The sequence below is a fragment of the Castor canadensis genome, chromosome 4, assembly GCF_047511655.1.
Source record: "Castor canadensis chromosome 4, mCasCan1.hap1v2, whole genome shotgun sequence".
Lineage (NCBI taxonomy): Eukaryota > Metazoa > Chordata > Mammalia > Rodentia > Castoridae > Castor > Castor canadensis.
Genome location: NC_133389.1, coordinates 40036161 through 40054237, shown reverse-complemented (window position 1 = coordinate 40054237; position 18077 = coordinate 40036161). Strand labels below are relative to the sequence as shown.

At 38.9% G+C, this 18077-nt stretch overlaps 1 protein-coding gene across 3 annotated transcripts in view; it reads left to right on the top strand.

Annotated features, from left to right (window-relative positions):
* The window catches only part of Mapre2 (microtubule associated protein RP/EB family member 2), a 152750-nt gene that overhangs the window by 111898 nt on the left and 22775 nt on the right, over positions 1-18077 (top strand). For all 3 annotated transcript variants that reach the window (XM_020177514.2, XM_074070011.1, XM_020177513.2), the window contains 2 exons: positions 3-148; positions 3509-3722. In XM_020177514.2, the coding sequence (XP_020033103.1) occupies positions 3-148; positions 3509-3722 (360 nt within the window). The remainder of the gene's footprint in view (positions 1-2; positions 149-3508; positions 3723-18077) is intronic.

The window sequence follows — 18077 nt, the reverse complement described above, 5'->3', positions numbered from 1 at the left end:
AGGAGCAGCCTACTGCCAGTTCATGGACATGCTCTTTCCAGGCTGCATTAGTTTGAAGAAAGTAAAGTTTCAAGCCAAGTTGGAACATGAGTATATTCACAATTTCAAACTTCTGCAAGCATCATTTAAGAGAATGAATGTTGATAAGGTAGGAGTCTCACTTGTTACTTCCATAAAGTGCACTTTCTTAAAGTTGCTTTGAGCAGAAATGCAAAAATCTGCGAACATATCAATGGTAGTATCTCTTGATATCTCAACAAGTTAAGGTCTGTAAAGCATCAATCCTAACTTCTCCTATTTGTATGAGGTTTTGATTGTAAGAGATTATCTAAACCTATAACCATTAGACTAAAAAGTCTTAAGAGGAGTCATAAATGTCAAAACGTTATCGGTTGTGTTTTACCATTGCAGATGAGAAATTTTTATGTCTGCCAGATGCCTCTGTGGTTCTTTGTGTATTTTGTTCCTTGGGAAAAACAGCATGTTACCATAGAATTAACATGGATTTGAATCCCAGCTCCATACTGGAGCAAGTTATTTGAATTCTTTCAGTCTGAGTTTACTCAGTTATAAGAGGGGATAAAAACCCCTTGCCCATGGTGCCCATGGCTGTGAAGTTGAAATGAAGAAATGCTTGTAAAAGTGTCCAGCATAGTATATGCCCTTTTTTCCCCTTTGAATTATTATTTATTTTGTCCTACAAATGGACTTAGGTGCGAGAGTCCTTTTTTCCACAATAAAAGACTGTTCTAAAGCCACTCAGTCTCTTTCTGTACATTGACTGCTATTGAAACATACTTATTAATTCATATTCCTTATTGAAGATAAATCTCCTAGAATGAATAAGCTTGAAAAAAAATTAATTTTGAATAAAAGAAAAGGGATAAACCAGCAAGGGAGAAATGGAAAACTTTTCTTTGCACGAATAATAATAATAATTAAACTATAGCAATAAAAAAATAAAATACTGGGTAATCAGAGAGAGAGGTTAAAAGTAGAGTTTGGTGAACTATATATATTTTAAATTTAATGCAATTAATATGTTCCTAAGTAAATGCGTTCCTATGAAAATATTAAGAAAATTTGGCTTCTCAGAATTTTTATTTCAGATTGTACATGATCAGCCATGTGTGGTGGCTCACACCAGTAGTCCCAGCTACTCCACAGGGTGAAGCAGAAAGATTACTTGATCCCAAGAGTTTGAGACCAGGCTGGGCAAAATATCCCATCTCAAAAAAGAAAAGAAAATATACATTCTCTATAACATCTTAACCTGTATTTCCTTTGCCGTGACTAATTTCCAATTGGCTCTCTCCATATATATCCAAACCAGAGCTGTATAGGTTTTCCTTGCTTTTTTAATAGTACTACTTATGTCTTTTTCATTTTTCTGTTCATGCTTCTACATTGGAAAAAGAAACATCTGTCCACCGGTTTATTGGTGGAACTTGCTATGTATCAAATTGATGGGTTCTGTGTCTCTAGAAGTATGCACACAGCGGATGAATAGTTACTAAGAATGTCGAAGAAAAATTCTCACAGTGGAAGGAGACTGGCCTTCATGGCCATTGCTAGCCTCTGTCTTTATAATTCCATCCAAAAGTCCCGTGACAGACAGTATTATGTACCCCTGTTATGTCTGTCTTACTCCAGCAGTATAGTGGAAGTTTTGCTTGCCACCTCAGGTTTGGACTACATTTCTGAAACTTTCACCATCATAGGAAATGCAAAATCAAACCAACAGAAGAAAGAGCCGTCCTTTAACTGCTAATATGCCACCATCATCAAAAACTATCAATTTCACATGTCTGAAGATAGACAAAGTATGGTAGGCTGTTAATTAAAGGACCTTGTGGCTCTGAGAAATCAGAAAAGGTCACTTTATAGTAATTAACCAATGTCTACGAAAACAAAAAATTAAAACTTTGGAGGCATAAAAGTAAGCAAGCAGTACAATGAAAAGTCAGCTGAGTGCACGGATGGCAGGAATTCTTCCAGTGAGAGTTTGAGGGAAGTAAGAGGAGGGAAATACCACCACCCAAGACTCAGAAGAGCCTTCGTGAAAGATATGGTCCCTTCCAAATGTTGGCTTCTCTTTATTTTGTTCTGTACTGGGTTTGTTTACATTTCAGCTACATAAAAAATTTTTTTGAAAAGCTTGTTACTAATGACTTAGCTTAATGGATAGCCTAAAATGCTTCAGTTGCTTTTTTTTCTTTCAGGTTGTCATTGATATTTAAGACCTTTATATATTTTTTTAAGTGGGCCTATTGATGCAGTGCTACATAGCTCCTGAGGTGCAAAGCTTTACTACACTGAATTCCTACAGCCTCCATTCATGTCACGCAGGGAAGCCTTATGCCCTGTGTCTTCACTGGGTTTCTGTTTGAATCCCACGCTCACACACATCTGACTCACAGTTTTGTCACTCTCTTGTGGTTCCCATTCAACTAGTATTCCCACCCAGATATACAGGAAGTAAAATCTACTGATGGTGTGGCTTAGACAGCTCGATACTTTCCATTTTCCTTCAAATAATAGTGGCCCACAGAATTACAGCTAAGCAATGAAGTTCCACTTTTTCCTTGTAATTCCAGTGCCTTCCATTATCGATATAAGACATCCATAGGGAATACTAGTTGACTCTGAGTTTGCAGTGGGAAAAGTTGCTTCAGGAAATGCCGAGCTTCCTATCCTGGAAGCCAATGTGAATGCTGCATGCCTCTTCCTCTAGGGCAACTTCTGTGACTCCTTCATCAGCCTCCATCCCTTTTCTTCTGCATTCCCAGGGGTATAGCTGCTCTCCTGGGTGGCCCAAGAATTCCTGGGCCCTGTATTGTGGGTGATTGTTTTCATACTTGTCTTTCTACATGGTAAATGAGCTCTGAGAAAGCTCATTTTGTTTGATATAAACCACTGCATTCATATCCATTTTTATTGACTTGAATCTTACTCATTTGCATTCTCTAGTAACTATAGTTCTTATAAGAGTTTATCCCAAAACAACTGGGCCAAGTGTTACAAAGAAATAGGAAAGCTTATCAATCTTGAAGCAGCTAATATCACCAGGCCTATGTTTTTGTGGGGAGATGCTTTTTTAAATGTTTGTTTGGTTGGTTGTTGGTTCGTTGGTTGGTTTGGTTTTGGTGTTTTTGACACAGGGTCTCTCTATATAGCCCAGGCTATCCTTGAACTTGCAATCCTGCCACAGCCTCCTGAGAACTAGGATTATAGGGGTGCACTGTCACACCGGGCAGATCAGCCTCTCTTGGCAGCTAAGAATGTTCTTTTGTTTGGTTTGTTCAGAAGTATTAAAGATTCCAGGAGAACCAACTGTGCTGTTTTAAATAAATTCTTTAATATGGTAAAAACTGTTAATTCTAGAATATAGTTGGCTAGGAAGCTGAAGGAGACATCAGTGGTCATGAATTGCAGGCAGGTGGGACATAGCTGCATGAAGCACAACAAACCTGAGGTTTGTCATTCACATAGTCATTGCACATTGCAGGTTATTCCAGTGGAGAAGCTAGTGAAAGGACGTTTCCAGGACAACCTGGATTTTATTCAGTGGTTTAAGAAATTCTACGATGCTAACTACGATGGGAAGGAGTATGATCCTGTTGAAGCACGACAAGGGCAAGATGCAATTCCTCCCCCGGACCCTGGTGAACAGATCTTCAACCTGCCCAAGAAGTCTCACCATGCGAACTCCCCTACAGCAGGTATTGTCACAATAAAATCACAGAATCACCTTCACTGTAGAAAATAACTCAAACCCTCCTGTGTTTCACTGTGTGTTTGTGATTCATTCATCAAAGCAGTCAATATTTTAATGCCTTTGGGTAGTTTTTATTATTGTCTGTGTAACCACATTTATCTTACCATGACCCACTTGTTATAAGTCTAATGATTGTGATTTAAACTACTAAGAAGGCAGAGCTATTTATGTTATATCACTGAAGCAGAATGTTAAAATAATTCTCCAAGGATAGATTTCTTTTTCCATCTAGTTTCCCTGCAAAGTTTTGAGTAATCTGTTTAGATTTTGACTAAAATAACTTTTACTGGTCAGTTGCTGGTGGGACAGAGCATAATTTATGTTGTTAAATATTGATCATCATCTGTAATCCTTTAAAGGAAATTTATGATCTAAATGTCCTATCTCCTATAGAGAAAGTCATTGAGGCTAAATACCTGAAACTTCAAAGGTTCTTAAACTTTTGTGGATAAAAGCCTCTCTAAAATATAAACATCCTTTCTATAAAAAGCAGACTTTGCCAAGCAAAACATATTCTTGTAAAATTGGGTCATTATTATAAACACTCATTTGGTACTGAACAGCTAAATAATGATAGCCTAAGAAACCATTTGTTTTGGTTTTGAATATTGAACCCAGTGTTCAAACCTGTTAAATCAGAAATCTATAGAGATTCCTTATTTATGCTCAAACTTGAGTCACAATAGATTAGAAATTGTTAAGAGTACTACCTAGAGAGTAATAGCTTTGTAGTTACTGTTTTCCTCATTATTAAATGAAGCCATGTTTTTAAAGTATTTTTAAAGATAATAAAGTTAATGTATATATTTAACAGTTTTTTAGATGAAATTTTTAACTCATTTAGATGAGAATAGTAGTAATGTAGAGGAAGAGGAATAGACAATTCTGGGAGATATTTAGCAAGCAAAATAGATTGGAAATTGGTAATGGATGGATGCTGGGGAGAAGGGGAGGATGTATCAAGCATGACTTCTTGGTTTGTCTCACACATTGGGAAAGATGAGGGTTTTTCTTGGAAAGTGCTGAAAGAAGATCAGATTTGGGAAGAAATCATACATTTCTTTTGGCGGACTGAGTTTGAGATTCCTTTGCAGCATCTAAAAGGAGGTCTAAGTGGACAATTTGTGTGTATGTGCATGTAAGCTCAAGAAGTGTGGAACTAGAGATAAACATCTGTAAGACTTTCATACAGTTAAAGTTGGAAGTCAATACAGAATGTAAGCAGTGAGTGCCATGGAGAATTCTGACTTAAATGATTGAGTAGAGAAGGAATAGCTTGCCCAGGAAGCAGGGGAAGCCAGGAAGATTGGAGGAAACTGGGGAGTGATGTCAAGGAAGCAGAAGGAAGGGAGCAGAATACCCACAATGTGTAAGTATGCTGAGAAGTCAAATAAAATGGGTCTGGTAGAGTGCATTGGATCACTCAACTTGGAGTTCATTCAGTGGAATGATGGGATAAGGACTGAATTAAGGAATGAGTTGGATGAAAGACATTGAGACAGTGTCAGTATCCAAAGTTGGAGTCATAGAATGGATGAGCTATATAGATTAAGAAAACTAAGCACAGATCCTTAGGAATAAGTTCGTGTAAGGGAAAAGAAGGAAAAGAAAGTTGAGAGAAAGATAACTATCAAAAAGAAAACTAGGAAGCCAGCTATGGTAACTCACCTGTAATCCAAGCACTTGGGAGGCTGAAGCAGGAGGATCACAAGTTTAAGGCCAGTATGGGGCTGCATAGACCCTGTCTCAAAAGAAAACAAAAAGAAGAATACGAAAACCAGGAGATCTCAACATCAGCCCAGGACAAACTGTAGGAAACTTCTAGAAAGAGGGTCACCAGCAGTGCTGAATATTAATTGTGGAAATATCAAATAGGATGAAGCCTGAAAATAGTTCAAGTAATCTGATTCCTAGAAGGTGATTAATAGACCTTCAGAGAATTTGTCCATTAAGATACTGAGTTCTTAATACCTGGTTGCAGCAGTTCAACAAGGGCAAGGGAAAGATGGAAGTGAGGCATAAGAGTAGATTCTACCTTTAACAAATTCATCAGGAAAGTTATTAAAGAAAATAGCACATTTGGTGGTTGTAGGGAAAAGAGTAACTTTGGGGAGTAATATTGGAAAGAGAAAGGTATTGATCTGTTTTTGTTTACCTGAAGGACTTGACAAAATTATCAGGTTTGTAAGATGGGAGAAAGGTCCATGGAGAAGCAATAGTTGGAAGTAGAAGAAGAGAAATTGGAGGGACAGACCCTGAGGCCAAAAGGAGACAAAAAGTCAAGGGCATAAAAAGAGGGTTAAGAGGAAAAGGAAGACTTACTCTTCTGGAGCAAAAGTGGCGGGATGGGTTGGGAACATTTTAAGCCACACAGAGTTTAGAAAGGAAGAATTCTTAGAGCTCACATTGGCTACCTGCTTGAGTCAGCATCTGTCATCAGTCTAGGAGCTACAATAGAGAAGGGGATGGTGTGTCCTCCCCAGGTCTGGAACTCGGGAACACATGGGGGTGAGAAAATCAAGGGTAGCTGGCATTTCTCATCTTAATGTCATTTTCTTTGCTGATAGCGATGGACAGATTGCTCTTGAAACGCAACTGCCATTTTTACTAGTGAAATCAAACAGACTGCAAAATGTTTTTCTTACACAATCACAATGTGTCCTTAATTTCTTTTTTAACCTTGGCTCCAGCACTTACACTCTTCCAAACAGAACTGTTGGGATGCTGCCTTGGCCTCGTTTTCTAGGAATTCCCTCATCTGTCTCTTAAAAAAGCCACAGAGAAACCTGTGCCGTTTTGATAGGCCTCCCATGAACCTGAGAGAAATACATATTTTCCAGAGCTTAATCTCTCAGGTGACAAAGCACAGGAAATACATCACAGTCAACAGATAATAAATTTTGACTTTTAATGTTCCAGAAGGCAGTAATTCCTGAGACTGAGTTCCTGATACCTTGACCCTATTTACCTCACTGGTCTTAATTGGGGAAGAAGGATATTTTTCAGGAATCAAATTAATCATTTTCTTCTTACTAAAATATGCTCTGATTATTGGACATTGTGGGGTAATGAAATTATACAGGAGAAAGATTATAGCAAGGTATATATCACACATAGAACATTATTACTTAAAAGCCATGATAGGAGATAGGCTTCTATATATGCATCATGACCTCATTCTTCTAGACATCATGTATCCAGATATTGGAAACACAGACAAGTAAATGTAAGCCAAAAAGTCTTCTAAGAGTCAGAATAGGTGTTGTAAAGTCTGTACTACATGACTTTCTAGGGTACTTACCCAGAGTCTATTTGCTCTTTCTTCATTTAAACACAGCTGTAATAAACATGAGGTTGTAATTTCTGAACACATAATGTATTGTGAGAGTACAAAAGAAGATCCAAAATCTTAAAACCTTGCTAAATAAACTCTTCATTTAAAAATGGAATAGCTTCATACCTCTGAGTGGCCCAGAGTATATGTGTGTGACATCTTAGATCTTAGGACTCTGTTGTAATTCCCTGTTTATAATACTGACCCTAAGTCATTTCTCCCATGAACTATTTTTACAATCTCTAAACTGGTCTTCCTAATTCTGGTCTGAAACCACTCAAGGCCACTCTTCCTACACAAGTCTGATTTTGTCCATTCAAACTTTAGGATAAATTAAAGTGCTTGATGAGGTGAGGGTCAGCTGTCTGGGAAATTCACATTTATCTCACAGTGGTGCCAGGTCAGTAGCACTTAGCAGTAATTCTGTTCTTGCCTCTAAGCCTTGGTCATTTCTTAATTATCTGCATTACTGGAAATAAGCCATGGCTAGTACAGTTGAAAATAGGAAATGGTTCTTAATTATTTTTTGTTTAGACTTTAGAATACTTGATTTATTATGTAGTAGATTCATCTCTCCTTCAAATATGTCACTAGGGCTATATGGAAATTAACTTGCATGTCCTGACTGTCACACAATATAAGAGCAGTAAGTGGCAGTTTCAAAGCATCTTCTATGACAGAGATCAGTGGAGTGGGAAAAGTGATCAGGAATGGATTATCCCTACAGTGACTACTGAGAGAACTCCATCTACATTAGCAAGGAAAGAAGTTGTGCTTTAATGTCATCCAGACTACCAAGCACCCAAGGTGGTTTGATGTGTATGAAATAGATAGATTCTGCATATTGGTGCATTCTCTTTTAGTGAGAAAATGCTAGATTTTTCTGCCATTTCAATTCAGATCAAAGCTTTTCTTCTATGGATTCAAAGGAGCTATAGTTTGGTGTTTGTGTGTGGTTGGGTGGCTTACCTGCACTGTAATCAACTTCAGCATAAGCAGAGGTGCCATATAAGAGTGGAAGGCTGCCAGGTAAGTTTAATTCTACATTCTGAGGAGTTGCATCTTGAATTGGGTTTGCCCTACCAACCAGGGCCATGCATTAAAAATGCACCTTTTCACAATGATAGGTATCTATTAAGTGCGTACATCATTGCAAATCATGATATAAACTTATTGCTATGAGCCATATCTGTATCTCAAAATAGCTGTCTGGGGAGATCAGTCTTTATGTGTAAGCACTTACTAAACTTAAAACAAAATTCAAAGTTATAGTTTCTATAGCAACTACAGTTTAGATACATTGCAAATTCACATACATTAGTACATTTAAATTAAACTCCCATATACAAATATAGTGTGATAGATTTAGAGTTGTTATGGGAATTAAGTCTGAGCTTTCTCTTTTCCTTCGAGACCAGTGTTTCAGCCTTGAAATCAGGTTAATGGAAATGCTAAGAGTGTGATCTCAACAAAGAAGCAAAATAAGGAGTATAATAGAATAAGGTATCTGAATAATTATAATTAAATGCCCAGAAATAAATCCTAACAGTGTTTTTCAAAAACTATGTTGAATATTTGAATACTCTCATTCAATTACCTTTAATTTTGAATTCTGTAAGGCTATTCATATAACCTTAAAATGTGACCATGTTTATTCATATATTTATTTAGCAAAATTGTTGAGCATCTAAATAAGCATCATTTCTCACCTTTGTTTGGGAAAGAAAAGTTGCTTTTACTTTGTTGTTTTTCTGTTTAGTTTTATTTTTTAAGAAAGGTAGTAAGAGCGATTTTTATTCTCATTCTGATAATGGCTTTACGGCTCTAATAGGGTCTCTCTTAGTGTCTTGGTCAGTGTATCACACATATTTGAAAAGAATGTATGTTCTGCAGTTTGGGATTATAGAATGTCTTAGAAATGCTAATGTGGTCAGGTAGTTGATAGCGTCATTTAGATCCTCTGTGGTGTAACAAGTTTTTGTCTAGTTCTAATAATTGCTACAAAGTGGATGTTAAGTTCTTCATTGGATTGTGTAGTTGTCTATTCCACAATTCCTTCTATTTTCTCAATTTTTATTTCCTGTTTTTTAATGCTTTATAACAAGGTGCAGATTATTAAGTCATTTTGTTGAATTGAACTTGTATTTTTTAAAATATTCTTTGCCTTAAAGTCTATTTTATTTCATAATATAGCCACTCCAGCTTTCATAAACTTACTGTTTACATGGTATAACTCTGTGTGTGATAAGCTAAGTTTCCACCTATCTTTGTCTTTAACTTTAAAGTATTTCCCTAGACAACATATAATTGGATGTTGCGTTCGTATTCATTTTGGTCATCTCCGCCTTTTAATGAGAGTATTCAGTCCATTGATATTGAATGTAATTATTGATTTTGTTGAATTTAGATCTACCAAATTATCATTTGTTTTCTGTTCCCTCTGTTTTGTTTTCCTTCTTTCTTGTCATTGTTCATATTTTTTAAATATTTGTTAGAATTTTAATTTATCTATTGCTTTTTTAACCATACCTTTTTGCATTAATTTTTAGTGGCTACTCTTAAGAATTGTAGCATATATTCTTATCTTTTTCAGTGTACTTAAAATTAATATTATACCCCTTATGTAAAGCATGAAATCTTTGCAAACCCTCTCTCTATTGTCCTTTCTTATACCTGCCATATACACATACAGAATAAACCCCCACAAGACAATGTTATAACTTTGTTTTAGGCTCCCATTGTCCAATATACACATGGCTTACTCCTCACTGAGATGTGCTGTATGTATAAAACACATGATGGGTTTACAAGTCTTAAAAGAAAAAATTTAAAACATGGTAGAGTGCTTGCCTAGCAAGTATGAGGCCCTCAGTTCAAACTCTAGTACTGTCAGAAAAAAAAAGATATAAAAAACCTTAAAATATCTAATAATTTTGTATTGATTCTATGTAGGAATTAAGTTACATATATATTAAATACATTTGATATATGTTAAAATCAATCTTTTTCAACTTTGTTGATGTTGGTACTAGAAAATTTTAAATGATTTATGGGTTCACATATTTCTGTTTAGCAATACTGCTTTTAACAGTCGTATGTACTATAAAGAGATAAGAAATAAAGTAGTCTATTTTCTTTTTTTTTCCACCATTTCCAGTTTCTTCATTTCTGAATATCTGAGATCCATAATGATTTCATTTCTCTTTAGACTGAAAAATATTTAACTTTTTTTTTGTAGCATAGTCTCAGTGGTGACAAATTCTCTTAATTTTCCTTTTTTCTGTAAATGTCTTCATTTTACATCCATTTTTATTAACATAAATTAATTCTTGTGCAAAGGAGTTTCACTGTGATATTTCCATGAAGAATTCAGGAGTTTTGAATAGGAATCTGCTGGCCATGTCTGTGGAGAGCCATGTAGTTTTTTCATTTCTATCCTAATTTGTTTGGCTACTGAGGCAGCATTTTCCACAGATGATACTAACTCAGTTCATATTTTTTAATTATGTTGCCTTTCTAGGATCAAAGTGTGTACATAGTTTTCTTTACACCTAGAATTTTATAAAGCCTAAAGATCAAAACCTGTTGGTGCTATTCTTATATAACTCTTAAAACCTAAATCTAATGTGAATAGAATTTTTCATGAAATTTAGGGAAAAGGAACACATTTAAAAATGTAGAGGGAGTCAGTGATGTTAGTGAATATTTATTGAACATGTACAAGTGCCACCTATTCTAAGCACTTAATATGTGTTAGTTCAATTTAACTTCACAGCAATCCTAAAAGATAGATGTTATTAACTTCCTTTTAGAGTTTAGAAAACTGAGGGACTGGAAAGTCTCAGTAACTTGCCAGGGTCACTTACTAGAAATAAGGGACTCAAGATTTGAAGCCTAAGCTGGACACCAGTGGCTCAAGCCTGTAATGCTGGAGGCAGAGATCAGGAGGACCATGGTTCGAGGCTAGCCTGGGCAAAAAGTTCAAGAGACCCTATTTTGAAAATAACCAACACACAAAAAAAGGCTGGCAAAGTGGCTCAGTTGATAGAGAACTTGCCAAGCAAGTGTAGAGCTCTGAGTTCAAGCCCCAGTACTACCAAGAAAAATAAAAAAAAAAAAAGATTTGAAGCCTGACATTGATTGCAGAGCCACACTTTTTCACCATTAAATTAGATTGCCCTGTGCTTTCTGTTCCTTTCTCCTTTCCACTCAGTACTAAACCATGGTAAAATTTCACAACCCAGTTTCACATTGTGTTGTACATAGAAGGAATAGAAAGCTCTCAATGTTAGTAATCCTTGAAACAACAGAACCCATGCTGCACTGTTGGGATGATATTTACCCTTTTTTAAATAATGACTTAAAAGTCTGAAAATACCCCCGTTCATCCTCACAATAGGATTTTGACTAAGAAAGAGTTACTGCTTTATCTACATTATTAATAAATGCAGGCAATGTAAAGCCACTCGTCCCAGCCTCTTTATCAGCCCCAAAGCAGAAGCGTGTAGAAAGCCCAGACTGCTGACACTAGATTAGTAGGATTACTAATCTCGGGTTTCTTAATTCTTCCATTCACATCACTCTCTGGGCAAACTGTCTGAGAGATTTCAAAATGAAGAATAAGCCCCTGGGACAAAACTGGCATGTATTTCCTGTTTTCTTACACGGGGCTCTGCCAGAGAGGCTGTGGTAGCCATTGTCCCTCCTGCATCAGGAAGGAGCTGTTTTTTAGCCCTTTTAAAACAGAATTGGGTCCCTTGGTCATATGCATTGAGCCATTTTTATATGACTGCTCCCTGGATATTCTGCAACTAAACCCACATGCTACTCTGATGGACATTTTTTCTAAGATTTTTGCTTCACAGCCTGACAGTAAACCTTGTCTGTTCTCAGAAGAGAATGACATAGCATTCACTTCCAGTTTCCATACGAAGAGCATCACAGACTGCCAGTGAACTGATTTTCTTTATTATTGGTACCTTCCTTTATCACTTGGTATTTGGGGCAGAGTAGAAAATAGTTTTGACTTGAAGAATTTTCTAGAATCCCTTTGAGTTGGGTGAACTGAACTACAATCCAGTCCTTCCTTATTCCGTCATTATTTCCCTATCGGCTGACACGTAGCAGCTCTCATGTAACATCTGTTGAGTTGAAAGTTTAACTTGAATCACTGCAGTGTTCATTTGGGTCAAGGAAGATGCAGTGTGTGAGCCAATACGTGGCTATTTTTAAAGTCTCTCTAGCTGTCTCCATCACTTGGGAAGCCCCTCGTATTGTAACTTAGAAAGTACCAGGGTGTACTACATAGTAGCTCAGAAAACATTTCCTAAAACAATAAGCAGTTCCTATTTCTTGGTTTCTGTGCCCTTTTGTGAAAGATCTACTTGAATTCTCATTTGTTAATTTAGTCTCTCAACAAATATTTGTAAGGGATTCTGAAGATACACGGTGACTCCATCAAGACCCCTGTTTGCAAGGAAGTCACTGCCTGGTGGGGATAACTGACAGTGATGGCAAAGCAGGCAAGTGCTCTCGGGGAGTATAGGAATGCCACGCGAGCTGCTGCTCATGTTCTCTAAAGCTTTCCTGGGAAAAACGAAGTTCAGCTGAAATGTAAGGAATGAGTAGAAGTTAGCCAGATGAAGGGTGTGGTAAAGAGCATTCCAGACAGAAAGAAAAGAATGTCAAAGTCAAGAGAGAGAGTGCTCAGTTCAGCAAAGTGCGTGGTGCTTTATATGGATGTTTTTAGACATAGGCTTCAGAGGTAAGCAGGACCCTTGTTACTGCTTTTAAAAAGAAGAAAAAGAAAGAAAATCATAAACGTAATAGCTTAATGAAGCCTACATGTATTATCTGAGAGACCTTACTGTGCAGGCACAGCTTAGGTGACTTCTCTGCTTTGGGTCTTTATAGGCCATAGTTCAGATATTTGCTGGAGCTGTGGTCTCATCAAAGGCTAGACTGGGGAAAGATTCCGTCCAAGCTCCCAAGTTCTTGGCCATTTTCCTGCATCTATAGAACTGAAGCTTTGGCTTCTTGCTGGAGGCCATTCTCAGCTCTTTGAGGCTACTTGGCACCTCCTTGTCATATGGACCTTATCAACAAAGCGCTTACATTGTGACAGCTACTTACTACTTCAAAGCCAGTAGGGAAGACTTTCCAGCATGTCTTCCAGCAAGAAAGAGTCCTGAATATAGTAATGTAATGGTGGAAGTGACAGGCTATCCACCTTTGCCATATTCTGTTGGTTAAAAGCAAGTCACAGGTCCACCCCCCCACACACGCACACACATTCAAAGGAAGAGTACTATACAAATATGTGAGCACCAGGAGGCAGAGATCTTTGAAATGGGGGTTCATCTTTGGGCCTGTGGAACACAGAACTTTACAGACTTTGTATGGAGACTGTTGGGAGCTATTGAAAGGTTTAGGTTGAAATTTGCTGTGCTTTATAGAGAACACATTAGAAGGGGCACACTTAGAGTCGAGAAGACAGACTAACCACATCTTCTAGAAGGTGGTGGCCTAACTGTAGATGGTGGCCATGTGGGTTATTGAGACTTTAAAGAAACACAATCAGCACAACTTAATGATTACTGGGCTATGGGAAAATAAAGCTGGGGAAACCAAGAATGAATGGTACCCACATGTCTTGCTTGGTAGTTGATTCGTGGACACCGAAGACCTTAGAGGAGGAGATGATTGAGGTAATTAAGGGAGATTGGATGGTTCAGGTGGGCTCTGTCTGAAGTTCTCACTTCACCAAGCTCTGACCTGCACTGTGGCCTCAAGCCATGTCTCATTTCTAGGATGTCTGGATGAGGCAGTGTCACTGGAGCACAGCAAGCTTGCCAGCCATCAGAAAAGGAACATTGCATGTCAACAGGGACTCTGACTGAAATTAAAGGACAGCACATCGTAAAGTAATTAAGTACTTAGGTGCCCCCAAAATGACCATATTTCCTTATAAGCTTTTCTGATTGAGTGCTATATGCTAAGTACAGTGGCGTCCGTGTTGGCGTTGTCATAGTAATGCCTGTGTGTCTTTTTTTCTACCTGGGCTGGCTGCTTCTGCTGGGCTCAGCCACTACCTTCTTCTGTACTGCAGTAATCAGGTGAGAGTTGCTGCCCTCAATTATTGCTGGGAGGGGATGTGAGTAGGTGATATTGGGGTAAAGGGATTCTCACCATTTCTATTACTCTGAGAACAATTGAAAAATAAGAATTTAAACTGATGGTAATTGGATTTGATGTGTAATGTTTCAAATCACCTTTAATTTTCTACCAAGGTATGAGAGGCATTTAAAGTTGGCAGTTCATCACAAGAAATATATAACCATGTTGAAATAACTATTTAAAAGTTAGAATTTTAAGATCTGAGCCATTTCAAGATGTGAAGTACTTTCCTGCATTTTTTTTTCTCCCTCTGAAAAATTCTCTGAAACCAGAGTGACTCAAGCGGAGCCTGGAAAATACTGGAGAATCACATGATAGCTAAAAATAAGCATACCATCTCCAGCAGGGACAGTAAGCAGGTCAGAAGTAACTCAGTCCAGGAAAGCTGCCACTGACTGGACATGCTTAGTGGCATCAGCCCTCTGCCTGTCACAGAGCAGGCTTTGTGATGGCTGGTTATCTGAGAGGGGTCCTCAGGCACTGCTCACTCTGTGAGGTGGCATCCACGCCCTGGGTTGGGAAGGGGCTGCCCTACAGTGAGCCTCACTGCTGTGCTCTCCCAAGGCATAGCCATTGCTTCGTGTGGGTGACTCATAGCTCTCATTCCTGCCTGGTGTTTCCTTCAGCCCTCCCCACTAGAATCAATAGCAGATGCTATCGATAAGAGAATGACTTGTAAATATTGTAAAACATAGCTTGTATAAAATGGCCAGGCAGTTGGTGACTATTCTAAATGGTATAGAATAGAGTTTTTTAACTATAGCATTGCAAGTACTTTAGCCAAAACAAAACAAAATTCATCTTGCACATACCCAGAGGAATGGGTCCGCCCTCACCGTCTGTTCACCACTGCAGGCAACAAGTCTTTTAAAACCATTGTCAGGGCATGTCACTCTGCTCAGGCTCCTGACAGTAGCTGGTGAGGTGCTGTGTGAGCCCAGCTACTATGCAGCACCCCCTGCCCTCTGCTCCAGCCACCTAGTCTAGTCTCTAAACAGACAAGACAGGACCCTTGCCCTGCCATTAGGCCTTTCCTTTGCCTGGAACACTCTGCCCCTGTCTGTCCAGATGGCTGCTTTCCTCACCTCCCTCAGGTCTTAGTTCAAATCTTACTTCATCAGCAAGACCTTAAGGATGAAAGGATTATGCCTGCCTCTGCATGTTCTTTGCAGGGATCCTGAAAATTAACTATGGAGTTGTTGACCTTTGAGGAATGAGACTTATTTTTTTCTGGTACTAGGGATTAAACCCAGGGCCTTGAGCATGCTAGACAAGAGCTCTGCCACACCCCCAGCCCTTTTGTTTTTGACATCCATCTCACTAAGTTTAGATGGTCTCAAACTGGTGATCCTGCTTGTTTCCACCCTCCTGAATAACTGGGATAATAGGCCTATACCACCACAACTGACAGGAGTGAGACTGTTGAGCCAGGGTGGTACCTCACACCTGCCTGGTCGCTCTTGATGACCTGCTGGTGCTCAGGGATCCTGACCTGTCCTGTGTGGACTCAGTGCCACTGTGACCTGTGGAGGTCCTGCAGGTCTGAATGAGGAGTTGAAGCTGCAGAAAACCTGGGCCCTATATACAGTTGCCACTCATCCATCTGAGCCTGGCCACTCTTACCCCACCGTGCTCCACTTTTCTCTTCTCCATAGCACTGATTTTCTAGTTGGCTGTCACTTGCTATGTTACTGTAATGGTCCACATGGACAGGCATCTTTTTTGTTTCATTATTTTAGCCCCAGTGCTGCTTAGCTTGCCAGATACATAATGGGAACTCAATAAATATTTGTTGCATGAATAGATGAGTTAGGGTAACTGAAGGAGACTTGTGGAGCACACTGGTTTCCAGTGTAGAGAATACATGTGGGGAAGAATCCTTTGTAGGTTATCAGCTCACCAATTTGCATGGAAGTTTCTTTCAATAAAAGTTTCATTTCCTTACTTTTTAGCACTTTGGTTTTTATTTTGCTAGTGTCTAAAAATGAGAAGCTGGTGTACTTCTACATCATGGGCTGACTCAGATCTCATTTGCTGAGTAATGATGGTAACATAGGCTGACATTTATTGAGCACTTACTATGTGCCAGGCTCTTCTGTAAGAGCTTTCCCTATTTTAACTCATGTACTCCTCCCAACTCTGGGATGCAGCACTACTCTTCCTGTCTTAAACCTAAAGCAACCAGGGTAGCAGCAAAAGTCAGTCCACTCAGCAAGTAGCAAAGCCAGGATTACTTGTAAAGGCCTTTGGGTTACAGGATCCCATTCTTCATTTTAGGTTTGATTTTTTGAGTTAGGCTCTCCCTATGTAGTCCAAGCTGGCCTCTAATTCACAGTCCCCTGCCTCTGCCTCCCCAGTGCTGGTATTACAGACATATACCACCATGCCCACCTGTAGGACCCCACTTGTGACCTGTGTACCTTACTGCCTCCTTGGAGGGAAGCTTAAAGATATCCAGCTCCATGCCAGGTCTTCATTTCTGCAAGATCAGTGTGGCTCAGAAATGTTATCATTCGCTGGTAAGTGGATGGAATTGGAGAACATCATTCTGAGTGAGGTTAGCCTGGCCCAAAAGACCAAAAATCATATGTTCTCCCTCATATGTGGACATTAGATCAAGGGCGAACACAACAATGGGATTGGACTTTGAGCACATGATAAAAGCGAGACCACACAAGGGAGGGGTGAGGATAGGTAAGACACCTAAAAAGTTAGCTAGCATTTGTTGCCCTTAACGCAGAGAAACTAAAGCAGATACCTTAAAAGCAACTGAGGCCAATAGGAAAAGGGGACCAGGAACTAGAGAAAAGATGAGATCAAAAAGAATTAACCTAGGAGGTAACACACACGCACAAGAAATTAATGTGAGTCAACTCCCTGTATAGCTATCCTTATCTCAACCAGCAAAAACCCTTGTTCCTTCCTATTATGGCTTATACTCTCTCTTCAACAAAATTAGAAATAAGGGCAAAATAGTTTCTGCTGGGTATTGAGGGGGTTGGGGGAGAGGGAGGGGGCAGAGTGGGTGGTAAGGGAGGGGGTGGGGGCAGGGGGGAGAAATGACCCAAGTCTTGTATACACATATGAATAATAAAATAAAAAAAAAGATCAGTGTGGTTCACAATCACTGTGTAGACCTCCCCAAGCTGCTCAAAGAGGAGCTGTCCGCTTTTATGAGCTGACACTGAAGCAGTAAAAATAAAAGCGCAGCCACACTTTGCCACTGGCTGCATTGTTAGGACAGAGCCATGAGGGTTCTGACTGCTAACTTCAGAATAAAAGAACCACCTCTTAATGTTCTCATGAACCAGGGATGCCAGACTTTTATAAATTCTGCTGAGTCTGAACTGTGAACACTAGGTCCATTTTTTACCCTCAGTACAGACTAGATTACAGAGAATCCACAAAGTGAAGGGATGGAGCTATTTGATCAGGTCTTTATTATCTGAATTTTTATAATCAGTATTGTGTAGGAATTGTCAATCTCATTGCTGTCTGTAGCCCTGGTGTCAGTTAATCATGAGGAAGTCCTCTTCTTGCAGGCTCTTTCTTCTCATCTGTGTATCCAGATGCTTCCCCCCAGCAGTGACTTTTCGTTTTGTTTTGTTTTGCTTTGCTTTGTTTACACCAAGTTCATTATCTCAGTTGGAGGACATCATGTCAAGTGAAGTAAAACAGGTTCAAAAAGACAAAGAAAGATAGACCCAATACAAATACAAGAAATATTGTGAAAAACAGTTCATACTCAGGGGAGGTCACCAAGGAGAGAGGAAGGATAAAGGAAGTTAA